The sequence below is a fragment of the Purpureocillium lilacinum genome (assembly GCF_023168085.1).
Source record: "Purpureocillium lilacinum CBS 284.36 DNA, scaffold_1, whole genome shotgun sequence".
NCBI lineage: Eukaryota > Fungi > Ascomycota > Sordariomycetes > Hypocreales > Ophiocordycipitaceae > Purpureocillium > Purpureocillium lilacinum.
The window spans coordinates 2,393,924-2,414,709 of NW_027072111.1; the positions used below are offsets into that span (position 1 = coordinate 2,393,924).

At 60.0% G+C, this 20,786-nt stretch overlaps 9 protein-coding genes across 9 annotated transcripts; 8 read left to right on the forward strand and 1 right to left on the reverse strand.

Annotated features, from left to right (window-relative positions):
• Window positions 1–2,071: 2,071 nt before the first annotated feature.
• PLICBS_000447 (uncharacterized protein) lies at window positions 2,072–2,557 on the forward strand (the record flags this gene model as incomplete). Its single annotated transcript, XM_065599604.1, has 2 exons — window positions 2,072–2,183; window positions 2,244–2,557. 2 exons carry the CDS (start codon window positions 2,072–2,074, stop codon window positions 2,555–2,557), a joined length of 426 nt encoding a protein of 141 aa, XP_065455676.1.
• Window positions 2,558–2,905: 348 nt separating this feature from the next.
• On the forward strand, window positions 2,906–3,490 carry PLICBS_000448 (uncharacterized protein; the record flags this gene model as incomplete). The annotated part of the gene is made up of 2 exons (XM_018318555.2): window positions 2,906–2,968; window positions 3,035–3,490. The coding sequence occupies 2 exons, from the start codon at window positions 2,906–2,908 to the stop codon at window positions 3,488–3,490; spliced, it is 519 nt and encodes a 172-aa protein (XP_018184080.2).
• Window positions 3,491–3,614: 124 nt separating this feature from the next.
• PLICBS_000449 (galactose-1-phosphate uridyl transferase) lies at window positions 3,615–4,969 on the reverse strand (the record flags this gene model as incomplete). Its single annotated transcript, XM_018318554.2, has 4 exons — window positions 3,615–4,480; window positions 4,536–4,671; window positions 4,723–4,774; window positions 4,869–4,969. 4 exons carry the CDS (start codon window positions 4,967–4,969, stop codon window positions 3,615–3,617), a joined length of 1,155 nt encoding a protein of 384 aa, XP_018184079.2.
• Window positions 4,970–6,122: 1,153 nt separating this feature from the next.
• PLICBS_000450 (transcriptional adapter ada2) lies at window positions 6,123–7,749 on the forward strand (the record flags this gene model as incomplete). The annotated part of the gene is made up of 2 exons (XM_018318553.2): window positions 6,123–6,215; window positions 6,289–7,749. 2 exons carry the CDS (start codon window positions 6,123–6,125, stop codon window positions 7,747–7,749), a joined length of 1,554 nt encoding a protein of 517 aa, XP_018184078.2.
• A 448-nt stretch (window positions 7,750–8,197) lies between these two features.
• Window positions 8,198–8,712, forward strand: PLICBS_000451 (uncharacterized protein; the record flags this gene model as incomplete). Its single annotated transcript, XM_065599605.1, has 2 exons — window positions 8,198–8,339; window positions 8,384–8,712. 2 exons carry the CDS (start codon window positions 8,198–8,200, stop codon window positions 8,710–8,712), a joined length of 471 nt encoding a protein of 156 aa, XP_065455677.1.
• Window positions 8,713–9,354: 642 nt separating this feature from the next.
• On the forward strand, window positions 9,355–10,176 carry PLICBS_000452 (uncharacterized protein; the record flags this gene model as incomplete). Its single annotated transcript, XM_018318551.2, has 1 exon — window positions 9,355–10,176. One exon carries the CDS (start codon window positions 9,355–9,357, stop codon window positions 10,174–10,176), a length of 822 nt encoding a protein of 273 aa, XP_018184076.2.
• Window positions 10,177–10,935: 759 nt separating this feature from the next.
• PLICBS_000453 (uncharacterized protein) lies at window positions 10,936–12,125 on the forward strand (the record flags this gene model as incomplete). The annotated part of the gene is made up of 3 exons (XM_018318550.2): window positions 10,936–11,256; window positions 11,327–11,686; window positions 11,745–12,125. The coding sequence occupies 3 exons, from the start codon at window positions 10,936–10,938 to the stop codon at window positions 12,123–12,125; spliced, it is 1,062 nt and encodes a 353-aa protein (XP_018184075.2).
• Window positions 12,126–12,609: 484 nt separating this feature from the next.
• PLICBS_000454 (uncharacterized protein) lies at window positions 12,610–13,570 on the forward strand (the record flags this gene model as incomplete). Its single annotated transcript, XM_018328585.2, has 3 exons — window positions 12,610–12,658; window positions 12,720–12,897; window positions 12,988–13,570. 3 exons carry the CDS (start codon window positions 12,610–12,612, stop codon window positions 13,568–13,570), a joined length of 810 nt encoding a protein of 269 aa, XP_018172836.2.
• A 2,177-nt stretch (window positions 13,571–15,747) lies between these two features.
• Window positions 15,748–17,292, forward strand: PLICBS_000455 (uncharacterized protein; the record flags this gene model as incomplete). Its single annotated transcript, XM_018318548.2, has 1 exon — window positions 15,748–17,292. The coding sequence occupies one exon, from the start codon at window positions 15,748–15,750 to the stop codon at window positions 17,290–17,292; it is 1,545 nt and encodes a 514-aa protein (XP_018184073.2).
• Window positions 17,293–20,786: the final 3,494 nt, after the last annotated feature.

Genomic DNA, 20,786 nt, shown 5'->3' on the forward strand with positions numbered 1-20,786 from the left:
ACGAAATGCCATAATCGCAAGGCTTGCAGTAAAACGATCGAAGATTCTGGCAGGCGTCCTGAAGTTGTCGCCATACCAGGCTATCCGTTTGGTTCTGGCCAGGTCGCAACGCGGAAAACGCTTGGTGCGGAAAACAGTGAATCCAGACATCTTCGAGGCGTGCCCCGGCTTTCCACATAGCGACGGGTAGCTCGGCCATGATCTTCGCTGGGCGGACTTCATCACCTGTCGACGTGTTCCACATCACCCACGGGTCAGGCCTACACAGGTATCGACAAAACCCCTCTGGGCTATCCAGCAAGTAGCGGAGCTTCCGGTACCTGGTAGGGGTTATGATGTCTTCGTACTCTGTGGAGTCTGTAAACTCTACCCTGCCAGAGCGTGGAAATCTGGCCATAGCTGCAGCAAGACAGTTGACGAAACGTCCATCAGCGAGGAGACTCGACTGCTCGACAGATCTGCGCCAATACTCCTCATGGCACTTGTCAAGGACCTCGTTGAACTCGGGATATTTCTCGTGGGTGTTGTCATCGACGTACAAGTGCCATCCTGTCGGTGCTCTGGCCCGTTCCCGCCACGGTCGGTTTGGGTATACACGGTGGTTCGCCCAAATTTGGCTGACGAACGCGTCCATGCTCTGCTCTCGGGCCGCTGCCCACTCTTGAAAGTCCTGTGCGAGCGCGGGATAATAGTACGCCAGCTGGATCCTAACACCGCGGACACCTGCGGCGATATGCGGCCGAAGTGAGATTTCGGTAGCGCGGCGCAGGGAAGCCTCGTTTAGCGAAACCCTGAGCCACGGGAGCAGATACGGCGAGGCCAATTCGTCAAAGAGGCGACACGTGAGTCGGCAGCGTTGAACGTTCCTTAGCCAGTGCGTGGCCTGCCATGTATCTTTGTGTGAATCTCTGCCGGGGATCTCCACCATGTCCATAGATCGATATATTGGAAGATCCGGGGCTTCAAAGTAGTCCAGAATGTTGCGCAGAAGCTCTCGAGGCAGGTCGGTGATCTTGAGAGGACGAAGTGAAGAGCGTGCGAGATCCCTTTCCCAGGCCCAAAGTATGCCACGTCGTCGTTCCTGCGCAGCGGCGAGTTCCAGTGTTTCTTCGGGCGCAGTGCACAGTCGGCAGGCACTTCTCGATTTCATTTCGCTGTCCGCATACGCGCGCCAATATTCCACCTCGTCCTGTTCCAAGTTGGGGTAGTAACCGTTCTCGATTTCGGAAATCAGCCTTTCGATAAGCACCATATGGCCTTGGTGGTGCGCTGCCTTGACCGGTGTCCATTGCTTGAAGAACTGATGGACTTCACTCAAGTCCTGATGTACCTCCCGCAACGCTGTGACGATATCGATGTTGGCCAAGGTCTGCGATGCCATGTTGTGCCTGGTGGTGCTCAAGGTGTCGGTGTGCGGAATGACAGCTATGCTCCTCTGGACGGGGTTTGTGCCGCAGACAACAGGCGAGGTGCGCGAGTGATAATATTGGTTACACAGTGATTTGTTGTTGGGCTGTAAAACTGATCATGGGTCTCAGCACCTTCATGCAGGCCACACTTCTTCGAAGGTCTCGGCGCCCATGTTCTACGAACACCTACAGACCAACCGCATCAACAGTCGCTCTTGACCGACTACGAAGGGTCTGTTCCACGCACATCATGGTACCTGCCAAAAGGGAAATGTTCGGTGCGCTGGTCCGGCGTGGACCTCATGGCCGGTCGGAGACATTGACCGAGGCGACAATACAGGGTTATCTGTGGCACCGAAATTGGTCGTGGCATGCAAAAGATGGCTGCCATGAGCCCAGATAATTAGCGAGCGTCTTAAGTTAGGCTTCGCAACTCGGAAACGTTTCCGCCAAATGACGTATAAGCGTGGGCTTCGCCGACCGCACTCCTCCGACATTAATAATGCATCGCCTATCTGCAATTCGGACGCGATGACTTAGAATTCGTTCGCTGGGCCGTTCAAGCGATGGGTCGAACCACACGCTGCTCCAGCTATAAACTCAGCTGCTGCCCTGTCTCCAAACCCACCGCCGCTCTTGCTGCGGATCAGACAGCAACAAAAATGTCACACTTGAAATACTATGCCTACGAAGGCCAGGGGGTGGAAAAGAGAAGGAACTTTTCCTATAGTCAGGCCGTTCGGGTCGGTGATCGGATAGAGTGCGCCGGCCAGGGTAAGTGATGCCGGCGAAGCAGACCCGAGAGGATGATGAGCCTCTGACAAGTGGGCGCAGGAGGTTGGGACCCCGTCACCGGAGTGTTCGAGCGCGAAATCAACGCGCAAATCGATTTGGCATTCGCAAACGTCGAGCGGTATCTCAAGGACGCGGGGGGCAAGGGCTGGTCGCAGGTGTTCCGCGTCAACTCGTACCACGTCCCCATCAACGACGAGGCGCTGGCCGCCATGGTCCGCAACTTCAGGAAGTACATGCCCGACCACGAGCCGCCGTGGACGTGCGTTGGAGTGACGAGGCTGGGTGAGGACGACATGCGCGTCGAGATTGAGGTGGTGGCGCACGATCCGGACGGCTCCAAGTCGGCTGCGTGATCTGCAGGTAGTATACGAATCGGATTCATGAGCTCAGTCTGGGTGTTGTGAAAAGTGTCGCTCTGCAGTCTGGTGCTCCAGGCTTCGAACGTAGGGGATTTGAACGCTGGCATCCATGCATCACAATGCTGGGCGCCTCGGCGGATGGATCGCAGCTTCTGGCTCCACTGGAGCTTCTTCCTGGTCCCGTCGGCATGTGGGCGGACAGCACTAAAATCGCAACCCTGCCGCAGCACTTCCGGCTTGTCCCCTGGACATCACCACGCCAACATTCTTCACAACGATATCTTTGTCCAACACTCCGAGCTCGACAGTGCGCTAGTCTTGCGCCGCGCCCCCTTAGCAGCCATGGATGTCATCAAGTCTCTCCTCCCACCCGCCCAGGGCGTGCTCCCGTACTACATGCTCGTGGTGAGTGCCTCCCGAAAGCGCCCGCGTGGTCTCCTGAAGCGCGCCCCCGACTGACCAGCGTCGAAGCTCTCCGTCGTGTCCATTGGCAACTCCCTCCAGGCCTACGCGACGCTGCACTTCTCCCGCCGCGTCTACAACGGCCGCTTCGTCCGCAACTCGCAGCTGCCGCCCGCCTCGGCGACGTTCGACCCCGAAGACTCGATCAACAAGCTCGTGCCTGCCAAGTCGCAGACGGATCCCAAGGCGGCCGATCAGCTGACGCCCCTCGCCGGGCGGCTCTTCGGGACGTGGACGCTCATCACCTGCATCGTGCGCTGCTACGCCGCATACCACCTGCATCTCGGCCCCGTGTACAATATTGCCATCTGGACATACGTTGTGGCGCTCGGCCACTTTGCGACCGAGCTGTTCGTCTTCAAGAGCATGACCTTTGGCCTGCCCCAGATCTTTCCGTTCACGCTGGCGAGCTGCGCCCTGATCTGGATGCCCATGGTTCGGGATCACTACGTCGAGTTCAACTAGGCAATGCGGAGCGTTGGTTCAGAACTAGGCATGGAGTGAAGAGGAGGACTGGCGCCATCACAGGGTACAGGGGTCTCGGAACGGATGGGCTTAATACAGGTACGGAAAAGTTCTATTGAAGAGATTATTGCTTCAGGTTGTTTCGGTAGAGCTCCCCGCCGCAGTTGCGCAGCCGTGCCGTGGCCTGCTCCGGCGTAATGTCTCGCTGCGGCTCCGCCATGAGCTCGTACCCTACAAGGAACTTCTTGACCGTCGCAGACCGCAGCAGCGGTGGGTAAAAGTGCATGTGGAAGTATGAGTTCTCGACCTCCTCCTCCGTGCCTTGCAGCGGTGCCTGGTGGATGCCCGAGCTGTAGGGGAAGCTGCACTCAAAGAGGTTGTCGTACCGCCGCGTGACCTCCTGGATCGCCTCGGCGAGCTGCAGCCGCTCCTCGGGCTTGAAGTCGACGAGCGAGCGGATGTGCCGCCGCGGCAAGATGAGCACCTCGAAAGGCCAGACGGCCCACCACGGGCAGACGACGACGAAGCCGGCGTTTTGCCACAGCACGCGCTCCTCCTTGCCCAGCTCCAGCTGCACGTAGTCGCCCAGCAGGTGGCGCCCGCCGTGCTGCTTGCGGTACTTGGTCATCTGCGCAAGCTCCTTGCCCGGCTCCTCGGGCATGGTGGACGTGGTCCAGACCTGGCAGTGCGGGTGCGGGTTCGAGCAGCCCATGGCGGCGCCCTTGTTCTCGAAGATTTGCATGTAGCGATACTCGTCCTTGGGCTGCGGCGCATCACCCTTGGCCAGGGAAAGCTGCAGGCCGTCGACCAGCTTGGACAGCGGGTTTGAGGCGGAGAGGTGGTTGGCGTAGATGCGGGTCCAGTGCTCAATGACTGGGAGGATGTCGGGGGCGGGCATGTCGGCGAGTGTGAGGTGGTGCTTGGGAGAGAAGGTGAGGACGTAGCAGACGCCCTTTACGCCCTGGGCGCGGAGGAGCAGAGATTCGAGGTCTGTGGTCTGTGAGAACGTGTCCTGCGTTGCTTGTTCATGTTCAGGGATAAGTACCATCGGAGGAGGTTTCGGCCTCATAATCGGGTTGCTGCTCCTTGACGGCGCTGTAGTCGTTGACAAACGCAAACGTCCTCTCGTACTTGGGGTTCCGGTCTCCAGCAGCGCGCGTGTTGCCGGGGCAGAGATAGCACTTGTGCCGGTGAGCGTAGCTCTCATCTCATGCGGTCCGGAGGATCCTCACCTTTGGGTCATACTCGGGCAGCGTGTTGGCGGCGGCGGCCTCTTGCGCGCCCCTTGATCTCAGTCAGAGACAATGTCCTCCTCGTCGCACGGCGCTCCAATCGTCCCCTTTCTGCCTCGTCGTCGGATCGTGGGGTGTCTACTCACTGCCATGGGCGCTTCGTCCGGTGGGGTGACACGAGCAGCCAGCTGTCGGTCAGCGGGTTGTACCGCCTGTGCGAGATGTCGTCGAGTATCTTGTCGGGCATGGCTGCGATGTGGTGCGTGCTTGTTGGGCCTTGACAGCTCTACTTTCTTGACGGAAAAAACCACAAGGACGCGAGGCCCGTTATATGAGAGGGAATAAAAAAAATTGGGAGCACGATAATGGCAAGTTGGACGAACGATAGCGACGAACGACGTCAGGTGCAACATCACATTCCACAGCGCGCGACGTCTGCGGGCCGACTCTCTGTTTGGTGCGCTTATAGGCGCCGAACCCGCTTGCGGCGCCCGCCCGCTGGGTCCGTCTCGGGGATGACTTCGGGCCCTGCTCCGGGCGTCCACCAGTGGCGCTTCGGGCACTGGTCCATTCCATCGCTGGGCGTCAAGGGCCCCAGGTGAGTGCCCCGTTGGAGCCCTGGGGGACGGGACGGGGCCCTCCGGCGGGCAGTTGGAGCTGTCAGGCCCGCGCGCTCTGCGTTGAGTGGCAGCGCACGGGTAGCTGCAGTGGAGGCTCAAACTCCGAGTGGCGTTGTCCCGGCGTGGGATTCGGGGTTATGTGGTACTGCTGCTCGACATAGCTGATATCGCGAAGGGGAAGCTTCCACTGCCTCTTCCGGGCTTTGTCAAGTGCATCATCAGACGATGAGCGCTTTGTCGAGCGCCTCAGCCCACGGCATGGTTCAGCAACGCCTGGCGGGGCTGCCCCTCCATCCCGCCTTCGCCTGTCCCAGGCCCCTCCAGGCCAAGCGGTCACCCCACCAGCACCGAAGATACCCCCGAGCCAGGAACGCCCAGCGGCGGCTGGGCCCATGCTCATCACGTGACAGACACCCCAGGTGGCCTGCTTTGGTAAGCGGCCCAAATCGGAAACGCGCCCCCTCCACAGTTGGCCTCGCATCCTTCCCGTCACCAGCCAGTGGCGCAGTCGCTCATTGGCGGCTCAACCATCGCATCGCGACGCTCCGCCAAATATCCGACTACAAGCGACCGACGAGGGCGCGCGACTCCATCGAACTCATCGCCACGCTCCTCCATTTCCATCAAAATACACGTCGCATTGCGCTCAGCGGCCGCGGGCCTCCCTGCTCGCCCCGGTTTTGCGCCTCCGTCGCGCCCTGGGCCGACGTCATCAGCTCCTGAAGCGATCGCGGCCGCGTCCCAGCCCCCACCAGCCCGACACCTCGGCGCCGGCGGGAGATGGGCGTCATTCGCAAGAAGACGGTGACGAGGGGGGGCGAAGGAGGTGTCAAATATGTCTGCGACGTGTGCTCGTCCGACATCACATCGACGGTATGTGTCCCTCCCAAGTGCCGCGGTGACACCCCGGCTCCCTCTGCATCGTGAGTCGCTGACATAAAGACAGGTCCGCATTAGGTGTGCTGACCCGGCATGTTCCGACTTCGACCTCTGCGTCTCGTGCTTCGCCAAAGGCGAGTCGCGAAACACCCACGACCCCGCGACACATGCCTTTCGCGTGATTGAGCAAAATTCGTTCCCCATATTCGACCGCGAATGGGGTGCCGACGAGGAGCTGCTGCTCCTCGAGGGCGCCGAGACATATGGCCTGGGCTCGTGGGCTGACATCGCCGACCACATTGGCGGCTTCCGCGAAAAGGACGAAGTGCGCGACCACTACCTAGCCACTTACGTCGACTCTCCCAAATTTCCCCTCCCGAAACGATGCAGCCCCCACGACTGCGAGCTGGCCAACGAGGTGCCTCGCGAGGAGTTCCAGGCGCGCAAGAAGAGGCGCATTGAGGACCGACGCGAGGCAGCCAAGAATGCGCCCGCCCTGCAGCCAAAGACCAAGCCGACTGCAAGTGTTCCAAGCTGTCACGAAATCCAGGGCTACATGCCTGGTCGGTTGGAATTCGAAACGGAATACGCCAACGAAGCAGAAGAAGCCGTGCAGCATATGCAGTTTGATCCCGGCGATGGCGTCAACCCCCGGACTGGCGAGCTCGAACCCGAGATGGAGCTCAAGTTGACCGTCATGGAGATATACAACAGCCGCCTCACCCAGCGCGTCGAACGCAAAAAGGTCATTTTCGAACACGATTTACTGGAGTACAGAGAGAATACAAAAGTCGAGAAAAGGCGCAGCAAAGACGAAAAAGACCTTTTGCAAAAAGCCAAACCCTTTGCTCGCATCATGAATCACAAGGACTTTGAGGATTTGAACCAGGGACTCATCGATGAGCTGAACCTACGCCAAGCGATTACTCAATTACAAGAATGGCGGAACATGCGCATTGGCGACCTGAAAAGCGGCGAAAAGTACGAAACAGAGAAGTCGCAGCGCATACAAAAGGCTATCCCCATGGGCTCCATGGACAGAGAAAGGATGGCTTCGAATCAACGTTCTAAGCAAGCTCCGCCTCCAGATCCTCCAAGTGGTGCCGCCCTCCTCGTCGCGCCCGAATTGGCCATCCGCCCGGCGCCCCAGACGAACGGAGAAGTTAACGGCGACAGCAAGCCCCTCACGAATGGACACACCAACGGCGTTAATGGAGTTAACGGCCATGCGCCCTCGAGGCCCAAGATTACGCCGCAGGCCATCTCGGGCGTGCAGCCGCTGCAGCTGAGCCAGGACAACGCGCCAGACCTGCACCTCTTGACGCCCGAGGAAGCTAAGCTGTGCGAAGTGGTGAGGCTGCAGCCAAAGCCGTATCTTATGATCAAGGAGCAAATTCTCAAGGAGGCGCTCAAGACCAACGGCACTCTGAAGAAAAAGCAGGCCAAGGAAATCTGCCGGTTGGATTCTCAAAAGGGCGCGCGTATTTTTGACTTTTTCATCAACGCCGGCTGGTTGGGTAAAGCGTAATAGCTTTGGACGAGAATTGTGCGAAGGCGTCAAAGGGTCCTTGTATGGTCTATAACACTGTGATGACTGGCATGGGTTTCTGAATTGGCTGGTGCTCCAAGGGCTGCTGGAGCCGGACAGCGCGTGTTTTTAGTGATATCCATAGTCGAACATGAACTTGCTCGAAGCATGAGTTCAATCACGGACCGTTTCTGCATCCCTGGGGTTGATGTCATGTTGATTTTAAACATGATAGTCAGCTATAGCCAAGGCGTGGGTGGTGCGGCGCTCAGAGGCCACAAGACAAAGTGGAGACGGGGACGGTGCGGCAGTTGCTGCATCTCACCCCAACATCCATCGAGATCGCAACGACACTCATCTAAATGCTCGCGTAAAACACCCCTGGCCCATGTTCATCTCAAGAGCCTTGAAGACAGCATCCACGGCCACGACCACCACCTCGCGCGCCATGTCCTCCGTCAACATCCACACCCTGCAGCGCATGACGGCCAAGACGCTGTCGGAGAAGCTCCTCCAAGAGCGCGAGGCCGCGAACCCAACCTTTGCCGTCATCGACGTGCGCGACGACGGCACGTTCTTTTCCCCTCCTCGTCCCCCGCCCAGTTTCACCTCATGACTAACCAGGAGCACGCAGACTACATCGGCGGGCACATCCGCGGCTCCACCAACGTGCCGAGCACGCAGCTCGACGCCATGATGCCGACGCTGGTGCGCAAGCTCAAGGACAAGGACGCCGTGGTGTTCCACTGCGCGCTGAGCCAGCAGCGGGGGCCCAGCGCGGCGCTGCGCTACCTGCGCGAGAGGGACGGCCTGCTCAAGTCGCTGGGGGAGACGAGGGCGCGGCCGGACCAGCCGCAGGCTGTTTATGTCCTGGACAGGGGGTTTTCTGGGTGGCAGGAGGTGTATGGCACGGATGAGCGGTTGACGGAGGGGTATAGCAAGGAGCTGTGGGAAAACTACTGAGGAGAACGGTGCTTGTTGGGGGGATGGCGTGGGTTACGTCGTGACGTGGGAGGCGGGGGTGGAAGTTGTCGAGATGGAGCATGAGGAGCCATCCTGGTCACGGAAAGCACAGTAGTCGTGATGGAGACCCCGTCCAGGAGGGCACGACAGATACGGCGGGCACAGTGACCTCAGCGGACGCGATGGTCACCGCGAGCACGGCAGACGCGACGGGCATGGCGGACATGTGGGCAACATCATCAAGGCAGGACCCTAGGCCTTGCCCACACGTGTCGCTGACGCCCTCGGCCACCACTAGTATCAAAGAGAGTGCGCATAGCGGCGACGCTTGTGCCTCACCTCGTCACATAGAGTTGACCCTGCATCAGCAAGACTCCAAGCTAAACCTTGAAGCAGCAGGGCTACAGCCAAACCAATGCCTCAAGGTTCAACGACGCGGCATCCTACTCTGCGCCACAGGGGTTTCACCAGCATGGGCCGTCCACCAGACTACATATAACCCCCTTCCCGTGGTCATTCCCCTTTGTTACTCGTTCTGTTCGTGTCCCGTATCATCACCAGCGGACCTTCTGCCAACGGCCGCAGTACACCGATATACCATCTCATCAGAAGCTCTCTACACCACTGCTACGATCTTTAGCCATGGCACCTCTTTCCACTCTGCGCAACTACCCGCACAGCGTCGCCCTGTTCCGGCGGATCGACCTATCGGCCCCAAGCCTAGACTCGGCGGGAGCCATTGCCTGCCTCGTCGTCGGCGGCGCAGTCGTCGTCTTCTTCACCTGCACCTCAATCCACAGCTTAAAACCTGTCGTCTCAAGGCTCGTTCCCCGCGGCTTCTTCGCATGGCTCTCGCGAGGCTGGAAGCGACTGTTCGGACGCCGAAGCGCCAACAATGACCCCCGGTGTGCCTGTGCTGCCGGCGGCGGCTCGCGGCAGCGCCGTGATGGCCAGGCTCAGGAGGTAGAGATGGGGACGCCTCGCGTAATTCACGGGCCATTTCCCGGAGCTCCCCACACTGGGGGATATGAGGCTACGGTGCACCCGCCCGTTCGCGACGCCGGCCCGGTCCGTGGGACGTCCATCTACAGCGAAATCCCACGGTACGAGGACCTCCTCCCCGTGACTCCCCCGGGAGTCCCCCCACCTGTGTACAGAGGCTGGGCCTGGGCCCAGATGCTGCAGGATGCTGTGTTGGAGCTGGAAGTTCAATCTCCCTCGCGCCGGGGAAGATCGAGAGGGCAGGGCTCCCGCCGCAGAACAGGACCGCTGTTCCCGTACCACGTGCCACCCTGCCCCGCGGCTTTGGCGCGACCCGTGCGGAGGACGACGAGAGGCTCTCCTGCAGACAACAACGACCGATGGCTGCAGTGGAGGGTCTGGCACCAGGAAGCCCTGCGGATGAGACAGAGTCGCCTCACAGATGACGTGGTCAATGACAGGTATCGCGCCATGGACGTGTAGCGATTTTGGATCTTGTCTTGTTCCTTCTTAGACTGCATACGGGCTTCGAGTCCTGGCGTGGAGGATTGGCGGTGTGAGCTGGGACTTGGGAGCGCATCGGCATCACTGGAGGGTGGCGACACTTCTTCGGGGTGCAACAGCAAGGCGCATGGATATGGGGAGACTACTACTTCAGACTGCCTAAACTTGGAATCTGCATTTCTTCCTTTTATTTTCCTTCTTCAGTTCTGGCTTCAGAGAACTCGTCGATTAGTTCCTGTTTGGAAAGTAGCTTCTATGTAGCTACCTCACTGTCTTTTGCGTCTCTATTTTCTCTCGTGCCCCTAATGGCCTATCAATTTGTGGATGTATCTGCAACAGGTCCGTGAAAGATAGTTCATCTTATCAGTCATGCTGCCCGGGTTTACGGCGAGTTTGCCGTTGAGATGGTAAGTAAAGAGGCTCCATTAAAGGGGGGCTCAGATCCTGGTGGCAGGGTTGCAATCCGCCAGGCAGTGAAGGAGCTGCTAGCTCTTTCACCGCGCAGCATACATGAACGCGTGACATGTTGATGGCCTGCCGAGACGGGCTTCTGTTGGTTCGTAGACGCGCAGCCCGCCAATGGCTGCTACCGGCTAGCAGAGCCCGGCGCTTAAACGTCGAGTTAAAGCCATGCCCCCTTCGACGTGACGCATGTAATAAAAGACGGGTGCAGGACCAAGCGCTCATACATCGTTCCATTATCTACCTCTACAAGTACCGGAAGAGCTCACGCAGACAATGTCCGTTCCCACAGTGAACAAGCGGGCGCGCCACCAGCCGCCACGGCCCGCTACCATTGCGTCCCTTGACGACACTCACCGCGAGGCTTTGCTCAGGGCGATAGGAAACGTCGCCTCCTGCGGTGTTGCGAAAGCCACATTTGGCCAGATAGCGGATGGCCTACCGTTGTCAGAGGTGGACAGGGACACTTACGATGGGACGGCGTCGATGAGCCATCCCCTCCACTCGTTGCATAGAACGCTTCGCCCCGAGGCTGCTGAAAAGGCGGAACAATTCCGGAGTACGTTTGACTCCCGGGCTCTGAAGTTTGACTCCAAGGTACGTGTTCTATGCCTCTTAATACGGTCGACTTCTCGGGTTACTTAACTGCAAGTGGTGATGCCTACAGCTCTGCCGAGAGTACCAAGCCGCGGGCCCGAGGTCACGGGCGTTCAACACGTGCCTTGTTGAGCTTGTCGCCGTATCGATCCACCAGATCGCTGCTTTGCTCCACGGATCTGGTCCCGGCAGCGACCCAGACAAGGGCAGGGACATCAAAGCCTGGACTGCGCCCAGAAGCGACGCCGTCTGGTGGTACACGTTCCCAGACGGCCCACCAGCAACATTACTTCGACACAAGTGGTACTGCGACTACGAGCAGTACCCACGTGGCGTGGCCGACGGAGTGGGATATTGGGCTGAGGGGCGCATCTTTGGCGGCGTGGTGCTCTTCGACCGCCGTGAACCGGCCTCGGCACCTGCTGTTGATGTAAGAGACAAGGCCTCGCCTCTCCGCCAACGTCAATTACTTTTCTGACAAATGGTAGTCCGAGAGTATCTACCTTCATCCGGACCGGCACGACGTGACCTACCGCATTGTCAAGCTTCTGGACGAACAAAAGCAGGCACTCGTTCAGTTCCTGCTTGCCGGAGACGAGGCCCCAGTATCTTGTCCCTTGCCTATAATAGTCGACAGTGAAAACAGATACCGGGTCGATCCAGAAGAAGACATGCGCAGCACGGGTATTTATCGAGACTTATGGGAGCGGAAACCATGGCCGGACGACACGTGGGACTACCGGCTCCGTGATGTCTTTGACTCGTTGAACTGGGTCACTGAGCAGGATTGGCTGGATTCTGCGGCACGAGCCATGGACAGAAAGATACGCATCGACGAAGAGCAATTTGGAGGGGACGATAGCGAATAGATTTCTGGCTACAGTTCTCGTGTAACCGAAGTGGCTGTTTGTTTACATTGCGGCGATCGAATGGTGTAGGGTACCTAAGTTCGAAGTGTCCGACCGGAGGACAGCGCGGCTCCCCGGCGCCGGCAGTGGGGGCTTTAGGGGGCAGCCCTGCCGGCAATCGAACCATCCACGGCGCTAGCATTGGAAATTGGCCGTTTGTTGTTCTCCATGCATCGCAAACCTACACCAGACCAAAAAGCAGACAACCCCTCCATCACTCTCTGGCCACCGCCCACATCTTGCCGCTCATCGTTTGCCCTCCCGTCTGTACATAAACAGCAGGCCTCTTCTCGCCGTCTCCCGCAGCTCCACCGCTTTTCTCTTCCCACAGCGCCGCGCCTGAAGTGCCCAAACGCCTATCTGCTTCGTCTGCCCCGCGCGACCCTCATCGACGACGTTCGACGGCAACACCCCGAGACATCGACGAAACAGGCCGCAAGAAGACATGGGATCGCAAACAGACCAGCCCGAGGGCTCCAAGGCAGATATTGCCAGTATGTTCACTCCCATGGACTCGGCCTGGGGAGGACGCTTTTTGGACTGACGCGGCTGCAGACCTCGGATACACGCCCATGGCCAAGGTGTCGGAGCCCTGGTCGGTCGAAAAGGTCCTCGAGACGCTGCCCGGAGACGCGCCCGCGCAGGGCTCCAGCTCGCCGCTAGCCTTTTTCCACATGCTCGAGCGGCTCAAGACGACGAAGCGCGAGGGCTGGCGGCGGTTCGGCATCGAGCGGTAAGTCGACATCTACACAAAGGTGGTAACCCGACCCAAGATGCGGTCGGGCTACTGTAGCTTGAGTTGCGCTGACGGCAGTATCTCCAGGGGCGAGTCTATTGCCGACCACATGTACCGCATGTCCCTCATCTCCATGTTCGCGCCCCCGTCGCTCGCGCCGCGCCTCGACCTGCCCAAGTGCATGAAGATGTGCCTCATCCACGACATGGCGGAGCTGCTCGTCGGCGACATCACGCCCGTCGACGGCGTGGCCAAGCCCGAGAAGAACCGGCGCGAGGCCGCGACCATGGACTACCTGACCAAGACGCTACTAGGGGGCTTCCCGGGTGGCGCGTCGACGGGCGAAGAAATGCGCGCCATCTGGCAGGAATACGAGGACTCGCAGACGCTCGACAGCCACTTCGTGCACGACGTGGACAAGATGGAGCTGCTGCTGCAGATGATGGAGTACGAGAAGCGCGCCGAGGGCCGCCTGGACCTGGGCGAGTTCGCGTACGTGGCCCGCAAGATGACGCTGCCCGAGACGCGCGCCTGGGCCGACGAGCTGCTGGCCGAGCGGGAGCGCTTCTGGGCGGGCGCGGCACACGTCCACGGCGAGCAGGGCGTCGACGGCGGCGTGACGAGCGAGCGGAGCGTGCAGCAGGACGCCTACTACAGCAGAGAGGCCTAGGTCTAGACTCAGCACACTTGATATGCAGCGCTTTCTTTCGAGGGTTGGGCGGACGGGCGGACGGACGAGGATAGAATGGCTTCGGAAAAGAGGGCGTTGCGCAAGCACACGGGAATCATGACACGGCGGCGGGGCGCTGGACCCCCGTCCGGATAGACGCGTCACGAGCATGTTATTATGGCGATATTACGCGTCTTCTTTGGAGCATGGTTGGCTTATCGTAAGGTGATGCTGTGGTGCGGTCGTGGATTTAAGCTGCAGCCTTGCGCGCTGACGAAGTCGGCGACGAAAAGCGGTGGTCCATGCGACTCTCTCCACGAGCATTTGGGACAGCGACGGTGCAAGGACGGAGCAATGCGGCTGCGGCTGACGTTTCACTGTTAAATAAGGTATTTGCCCCGAGTCGGTGGCACGACAAGAGCTGTGACAGACTGTCGTGCACGGAGCCGTCGCCGCGCCCAGTATATGGCAGTGACAAACAGAAGAGCAATATGTATATACTTGGTGCGCATATAAACCCGTTTGTCTCCCACACAGAGAGACTATTTGCAACTTGCTTGATAGTTTTCTTTCCAATACGCCCGTTCAGAATCAGAAGTGCACTCACGAAGCCCTCACCATGAACCGCTCGCTCAGCATCCTGCTCCTCGCCCTGGCGGCGACCGTCTCGGCACAGACGAAGCCGAAGCTCAACGTCCACGGCGTAAGCAAAGCCGCACAGACTCCCCTCCTCTCCCACTGCCACTTCCAATGTCATTCAATGAGCGGCCAACTGACAGACAGCTATTGTTTCGTTGTTAAAGACCTGCTCCACGCAGACCAACCAGTGCGTCCTCTCCCAGAACGGACGGCAGTGGACCAAGCCGTGCGAGCCCAGTGTAAGTCTCACTACCCCAAGGCCGCAAGTCGCACAGAAGAAAGTGGATGGCTAATGATGAATGTTCGTGGGGAACTAGTGCTCGCAAACCGGCTCCCAGTGCATCGACAACGGGTACGGCACGACTGCGTACTGTCTTTGAGGTGGTGGGACGGCAGCGTGCCGAGTCGAGTCAAGTTGGGCGGGGACGGGTGCTGAGACAGATTCTATTGAGCTACGTATCTGACAGCAAGGACAAGTGGAGAATGCACTTGGGACGCATATCTAAATGTTCCCTTTCAGGCCCTGCGTCGTTGCCGTCCATTGTGCAAATGTCCTTGATATCTTCTTTAATGTTGTACGCGCGCTATCCACGCTTTCAACGACTAGGTGTAGCATTTCCTGTCAGTGGCCTTGGTGGTGATTCCCGCACTAACTCGATGCTACAACACCAACCTAATCACCCTGGCAACGCCGTCAAGCTGCCTGGACCCCTGCCCGCCTGCCCAGTGGAGCCCCAAACCCCAACAGCCCAGCACCCGTGGGGCCGCCGTAGGTCCGCAACAGATCCAGATTCCAGAGTCGATGACCCCCAGGCGGTCGCCAGTCCCCACCAGGCGCTACCTGCACCCAGCTGGTGTAGGTTCATCACCGCCGGCCGCCGCAAGTCGAGCTTCAGCGCCATCAACACCACGACCGACCGACCTGGGCGCAGCCAAAAATCCAGCTCTCCCCCTCGACTCCGGCGTCACGAGGGCTTGCGCATCACCCGCCCATCGTCGCGACAGCGTCCTCCTCATCCCCGAGATACCGCATCTCGAAGCCGGGCCGTGACGCTCGGGCCACGACAGGCAAGCTTCAAGAACCGGACCCGACAGTCCGCGGCGACAAAAATACAGCCATTCGAGCAGCGTCTTCCGATCTGCCTCATATCTATCCTTCTGGCCCTGCTGGACAGGCGGCTTGTCTCTGAAGCTCCAGTGCCAGCGCACACAAAACTCTACCCGCCAATCTGTGGTCGTGCAAGTCACGAGACGCTCAGCTCGCGGGGTGGGTGTCGTGACCTCGCGCCGCCGCCGCCAGCGCCAGTGACTTTTGTTCCGTGTCCGTGTCTGCAACGGGCGGACACGACGCGGCTCCCCACGAACGGCAACCGCCGAAAACTCCTCCAGCATCATTCAAGGCCATGCCCGTGTGTCTCGCCGGCGCGTAGGAGCCCCAGAGCACGAGTCTCGAGCCCGCACCCGGTCGCAGAGTCCCACATCGACGAGCCCGCTGCATTCCAGTCCTCGCCACGCGTGCGCGCAAGAGACGCACCATCATGACCCTCTCGTCGGGCTTCCACATGCCCGGCGCCTTCCACGCCGACGGAATCCACCAGGGCCTCTTCCGCCCGCCCGTCTCGCCCGCGTCCAGCTCCGGATACCTCCCCACCGCTGCGAGACCCGCCCCCGCCGTCGTCGACACCGCGGCAACGCCCAAGCGCAAGCGAAACCACCATCAACATCACCATCACCATCATCAGACCCCCCACACCGCCTCCGAAAAGGCCAGCGGCTGGCCCGACCACGACGATGCGCCCCCGACGGCCACGAAGCCCTCGGGCGGCGTGCTGGCTCCTCCGGCCCCCATCTTCACCCACGGTCACCCGGGTGTCTACACGCTCGCCGGTGAGGTCGGCACGCCGCACGCCGGCCCTGACGACAGCAGCGTCCTCGGCGAGAGCATGTACTCCGACTCCAACTACCGCAGAGCCCTCGGCTGCAAGCGCCCCCGCGAGGACGTCGACATGACAGACCCCGGCGGCCCGATGCCGCTCTTCAACCTCCCCACCGAGCCCTCCCAGCCGCGCGGATGGAGCAGCGTCGCCTTCAGCACCCTCGGCGGCGTCGTGGGCAAGGTCTGGGAGTTTTGCAAGGCAGGCGCCTTCAAGGGCTTTTACGCCGGTGGCGGAGCGGGATACGACGTGCAGCCGGGAGACGAGCTCGCGCCCGAGACGCCGCAATACTACGACGACGATAAAGTCGCCGATGAACACCGCGTGCCGGGGTACTTTCCCCAGGGCGCAGGCGAGTACCACTACAACGAAGCGGCCGAGGATACGTATACGGGATATGATAGCCGAGCGTCTACGCCGACTGCGCCGGCCGCGAAGCGGAGACATATGAGTGCCGCAGACGAGCTGGGCAGAAACTGGGTCATGGTTAAGGAACCGCATGCTGGAACAGCGACGCCGACGCCTCGCAAGCAGACTGCAAACCGATCACAGCCTCGGAACCGGAATCACGGCCCCGCCGTCACCACCGGCCGCCGGATCGCCGCAAGCCCCCGCAACACGCCCAACGCCGGCGCCACCAACCCTGCCATCACAACGCCCCGTCGATACTCCAGCCGCCTGAGCTCTTCCGCAGCCGCCTCCACGTCTGCTCAGGAGCCGCCCCGGCCGGCTTCCTCTGCCTCGCTGGCCTCCTTCCGGTCTCCAGAGCCGGCCAAGGCGGCCAGTAGGGCCGTTCCCAACCCTGCCGGCTCGGCATCGCCAACGCACGCCGCCAGTTCTCACTCTCGGCGGCGCTCCCTGAACCAGTCCATCGGGCACGCCTCATTTTCTCACCGCCGGACCCATAGCAACGCGTCCACTGCGTCGAGCCGCGGCGGCAGAGACCAAGACCCCATCGAGGCGAGCCCCCGCCTCGACGCCGAGGCCAAGAAGCTGGCAACGCGGCGCAAGATGGAGGAACGGGACGCGGACGTGCGGATCGCAGCCTTCAACAAGAGGCTCCAGGACATGATTAGGCAAGGCAAGGAGGCGCTCGGAACGACAATAGAAGTCGATGGCGGAGATGGAGGATGGGAGGATGACGACTGATGGATGGGCACCGGGAGGGTAGGCTGATACGACTTACGATACCTCACGCCATGTTCTCTGACTTTTTTATTCTTCTTTGTCGTCTTCGTTCTTACACGCTTACCGCGGATGAGCGAGCGAGCGAGCGAGCCTGGCGTCCCTGGAGAGTGGCACGCATGGGACGGGCCATTGATACGAGATAGCTACCTAGCTAGCCGGCACCTTTTCTTCTTCGCTACAAAGTATGTAATCTACGCGACGAGGCTCGCCAACGCGACACTGCGGTCGGGACAGCAAGCCAGCAAGCCAGCAAGCAAGAAAGCACGTGTGACGACGGGCACGCGCTGTGCGACACGGCAAACAGTGGGCGAGCGGGTGCGTAGGCCCGCGCAGTGCCGAATCGATCGGAGGATTTGCTGATGGACGCCCCCTCCCCTTCGCCCCCCCGGTCCTCTGTGTGTCAGATGTGTGCGACGTGGGAACGCTGTCGACATCGAATCGAATGCTGATGCTAAGAAGACACCCGGCGGCTACTCTGTTGCACCCGACGACACGACAGCCGCGGCAGAGTAGTACGCACGCACGATAATCCAGTGATGGTGTAGAAATGTGTTTGGATCTCACTCCGAGTGCTGTTTCTCGGCCTCCCGTGGGTTTGAGACGGGCCGTTGACTCACTCGTGTGTGTTTGTGTTTTGTGTTCAACGCTTTTGCTCCGCCCGCCCGCGTGCCCGCATGAGTGGGTGAGTGAGTGAGTGGAAAGTGAGTCTTTGGCATCGAGACGTCTCAGCTGGAGGGGACTCACTTTGATCGGACCCCGTCCACGGACAACACTTCGGCCGACAAGGCCCGTTCTGCCGACTCAGTGCCGAGGAGAACACGCCATCTCCGGCGGCGAGCTGCTTCGGCTCTGCAGACTGCGAGCGTGACGGAGGCTGGGAGGGGGGAGGAGGAGGAGGAGGAGGAGGAGGGGAGATGAAGGCTAATGGACGGTGCTCCGCGCAACATGAGTATCCCCAGGGCGCCGCTGCTGCCGAGATGGAAGAGCCGAGATCACGGCTCAATCGGCGATTTACCGTTCACGGATGCAAAGTAATAACCCTTTCCCTCCCCCTCCCTCCCAAAGCCGAGTCCCGGCCCGGACAGAGCAGAGGGTAGGGTAAGGTTGGGCGCGCGCGCAGCGAGTTCCTCCTGGTCACGACTCACGAGGCTCAGGCACAATGTGCACGCCCCCCTTTTTTCCCAAGCTAGGCCAGCCCGTCCAACAGTCATGGGAACGGAGACACGCATACGAGTCTCCATACGGACTGACTGCTGCACACGCACGCCCGCAAGGTCGGCAATGTGTTGATATTTTTAGACGCAGAGGGGGGCTTTGTTCCAAGGGGGAACCCGACGGCGGGAGCAGACTCGTGGCCGGCCGCCTGACAGGGCACCCGGGGAGAGCCGGCCGGCTGTGTGTGGGTTGATTGAGCTGGCTGTGAGACATGAGGTCTCAGTTGGCATACGCGGCGGTTTGGGTGCGCGTTATGAGAACAAACGCGCGCTCATAGCGCGCGATGGGCCGAGAGGGAAAGCAGATGGCATTCACCAAGCAACTTGGAGACCTGGCATAATGCAATGTCAGTAATACCTACCGGTCGGTCTGTTGGGCGGCGCGGACCTACGCAACAGCCGTGCTCCAAATCTCCTCGAAATTTGACATGCTCTGTAGGCAATATACGGGCGACTCGCGCTCATCATGGCAAAACCCGCGCTCACCGATCGCCTCAAATCTTAGGTTAATAAGAGACCGTCACCTGGCAGCCGCGCGTTGGGTGGTGGGTATTATTTGACTTACAGCAGGACAGGGCCCAGAACCGGGACTCGGGGTCTCTTGTAAGTCAAAGACCCTATTTTTCACGACAGGTTGAGCCGGGATTCTACATGTAGATATGTAATAAATCATGTATGTGTTTAATGGGCCATGCCGAGCAAAAAAACCGACTGCTCCGTGCTCCATGCACGCTATCGGTTTCGTTCTGTTCGATGGACACCAGACGCCCATCCCGCACCGCCCTCGTGGACCATCGGAGACATAGAGACTCGTGCCGACGACTGGACGCAGAGCGCAGCGTGCTTGACCCGCGCAATCTGAAGCAAAAAAATGCTAATTCTTCCCGATGGTAAACGTGTTTTGCTCCACGGCGACGACGAACGGCCTCTGTTGTTCCCGTCGTTGGGGGCGTTCTCGGCCATTCCTGCGAACGGTGGGCCTCCGTCTGCTATTCTTATGACTATGGAGTTTGTTAATTACTGGTGTTGCTACTATCATTACGGTATCATTAGTGAGAGATGCAGTACTGTGCTACTGCGTTTAACCGGTAGTTTTCAGCAGCTGTAGGAGCAGCGCCCGGCCGTCTTCCACATTTGCGCGTGATGCGTTGGTGTTGCGTGCCTGACCTGGCTTGGTCAGGCCTGGTCCGAGTTCCAAGACATTTTGGCGCGCGGCGGCCTGCCGAGGCGTGCGCGAAGAGAGAGAGAGAGAGAGAGAGGAAGAGAGAGGCGTCTAAGACATCCCAGCGCACCAACGCGCGCGCCCCCTCTCTCCTTCCAAGGCCACAATGCGTCGTAGTTGACGCTGTCCGGGCCGGCCGTGGAATTCACATTGCGGCTGGAACTCGCCGTTCGTGAGGCGCTGCTCGCATCCCATCCCATCCCAAGCCCAGCCAGGCGCCCACTCCCCCCTTCGTACTCCGCCAAGCATCCCCGGAGAGACATTGGAAGAGGTCTGGAGTCGTTCTTCTTTCCTTTCTTTTCCTGGGCCTTCGTTTCTTTTCCAGGCTCTTCGCTTGAAAGCCAGTTTTTCTTCCCCCCCTTGGGCCTTGGCTGCGTTCCCGGTGCCCGCTGTCCGTCCGTGCAAACACCACACGCCACCACCACAGCCATACACACCCGACGATCCAAGACACGCGCAATCTCCCAGGCCGCCGCCGCCCTTGCGGGACAGACAAACAATTCCCATCGCCACCCCCTTCCGCCCGTGCCTCTTCCTCGCCGACCGGCGGCGGCGGCGGCGATGAACACCTGGCCACCCCCTCCTGCATCTCAGACATCAGTAAATGTCTGCCCTGGCCTGGGCGCGCCTGGGGCCTGAGCGGCCCTCTCGCTGCTGCTGCTGCTGCTGCTGCTGCTGCTACCCTAAGACACGCAAGATATATCTAGACGGGTGCTGCCCCTCGCCCGCCATGGAGGAGGAGGAAGAAGACAAAAAGGGCGTCGATCTCCCGAACCAGTCTTGCCTCTGCACGAAACACGCACGCACGCCACGCCCCCTTGACCAGCAGCCCGCTCTTTCTTGCTGATAACCCGCGTCTGTCGCCCCAAAGACATCATCCCATCAAACACGCTCACCTCTCCAGTCGCTACATATCGTCATCGTCGTCAGCGTTGTGAAGATCTATTCTTGATTTGAATCACGCCACCTAGTCTTTCCGCATCTTCCACGAGTTCACCTCAAGTCAAGTCACAGTCACA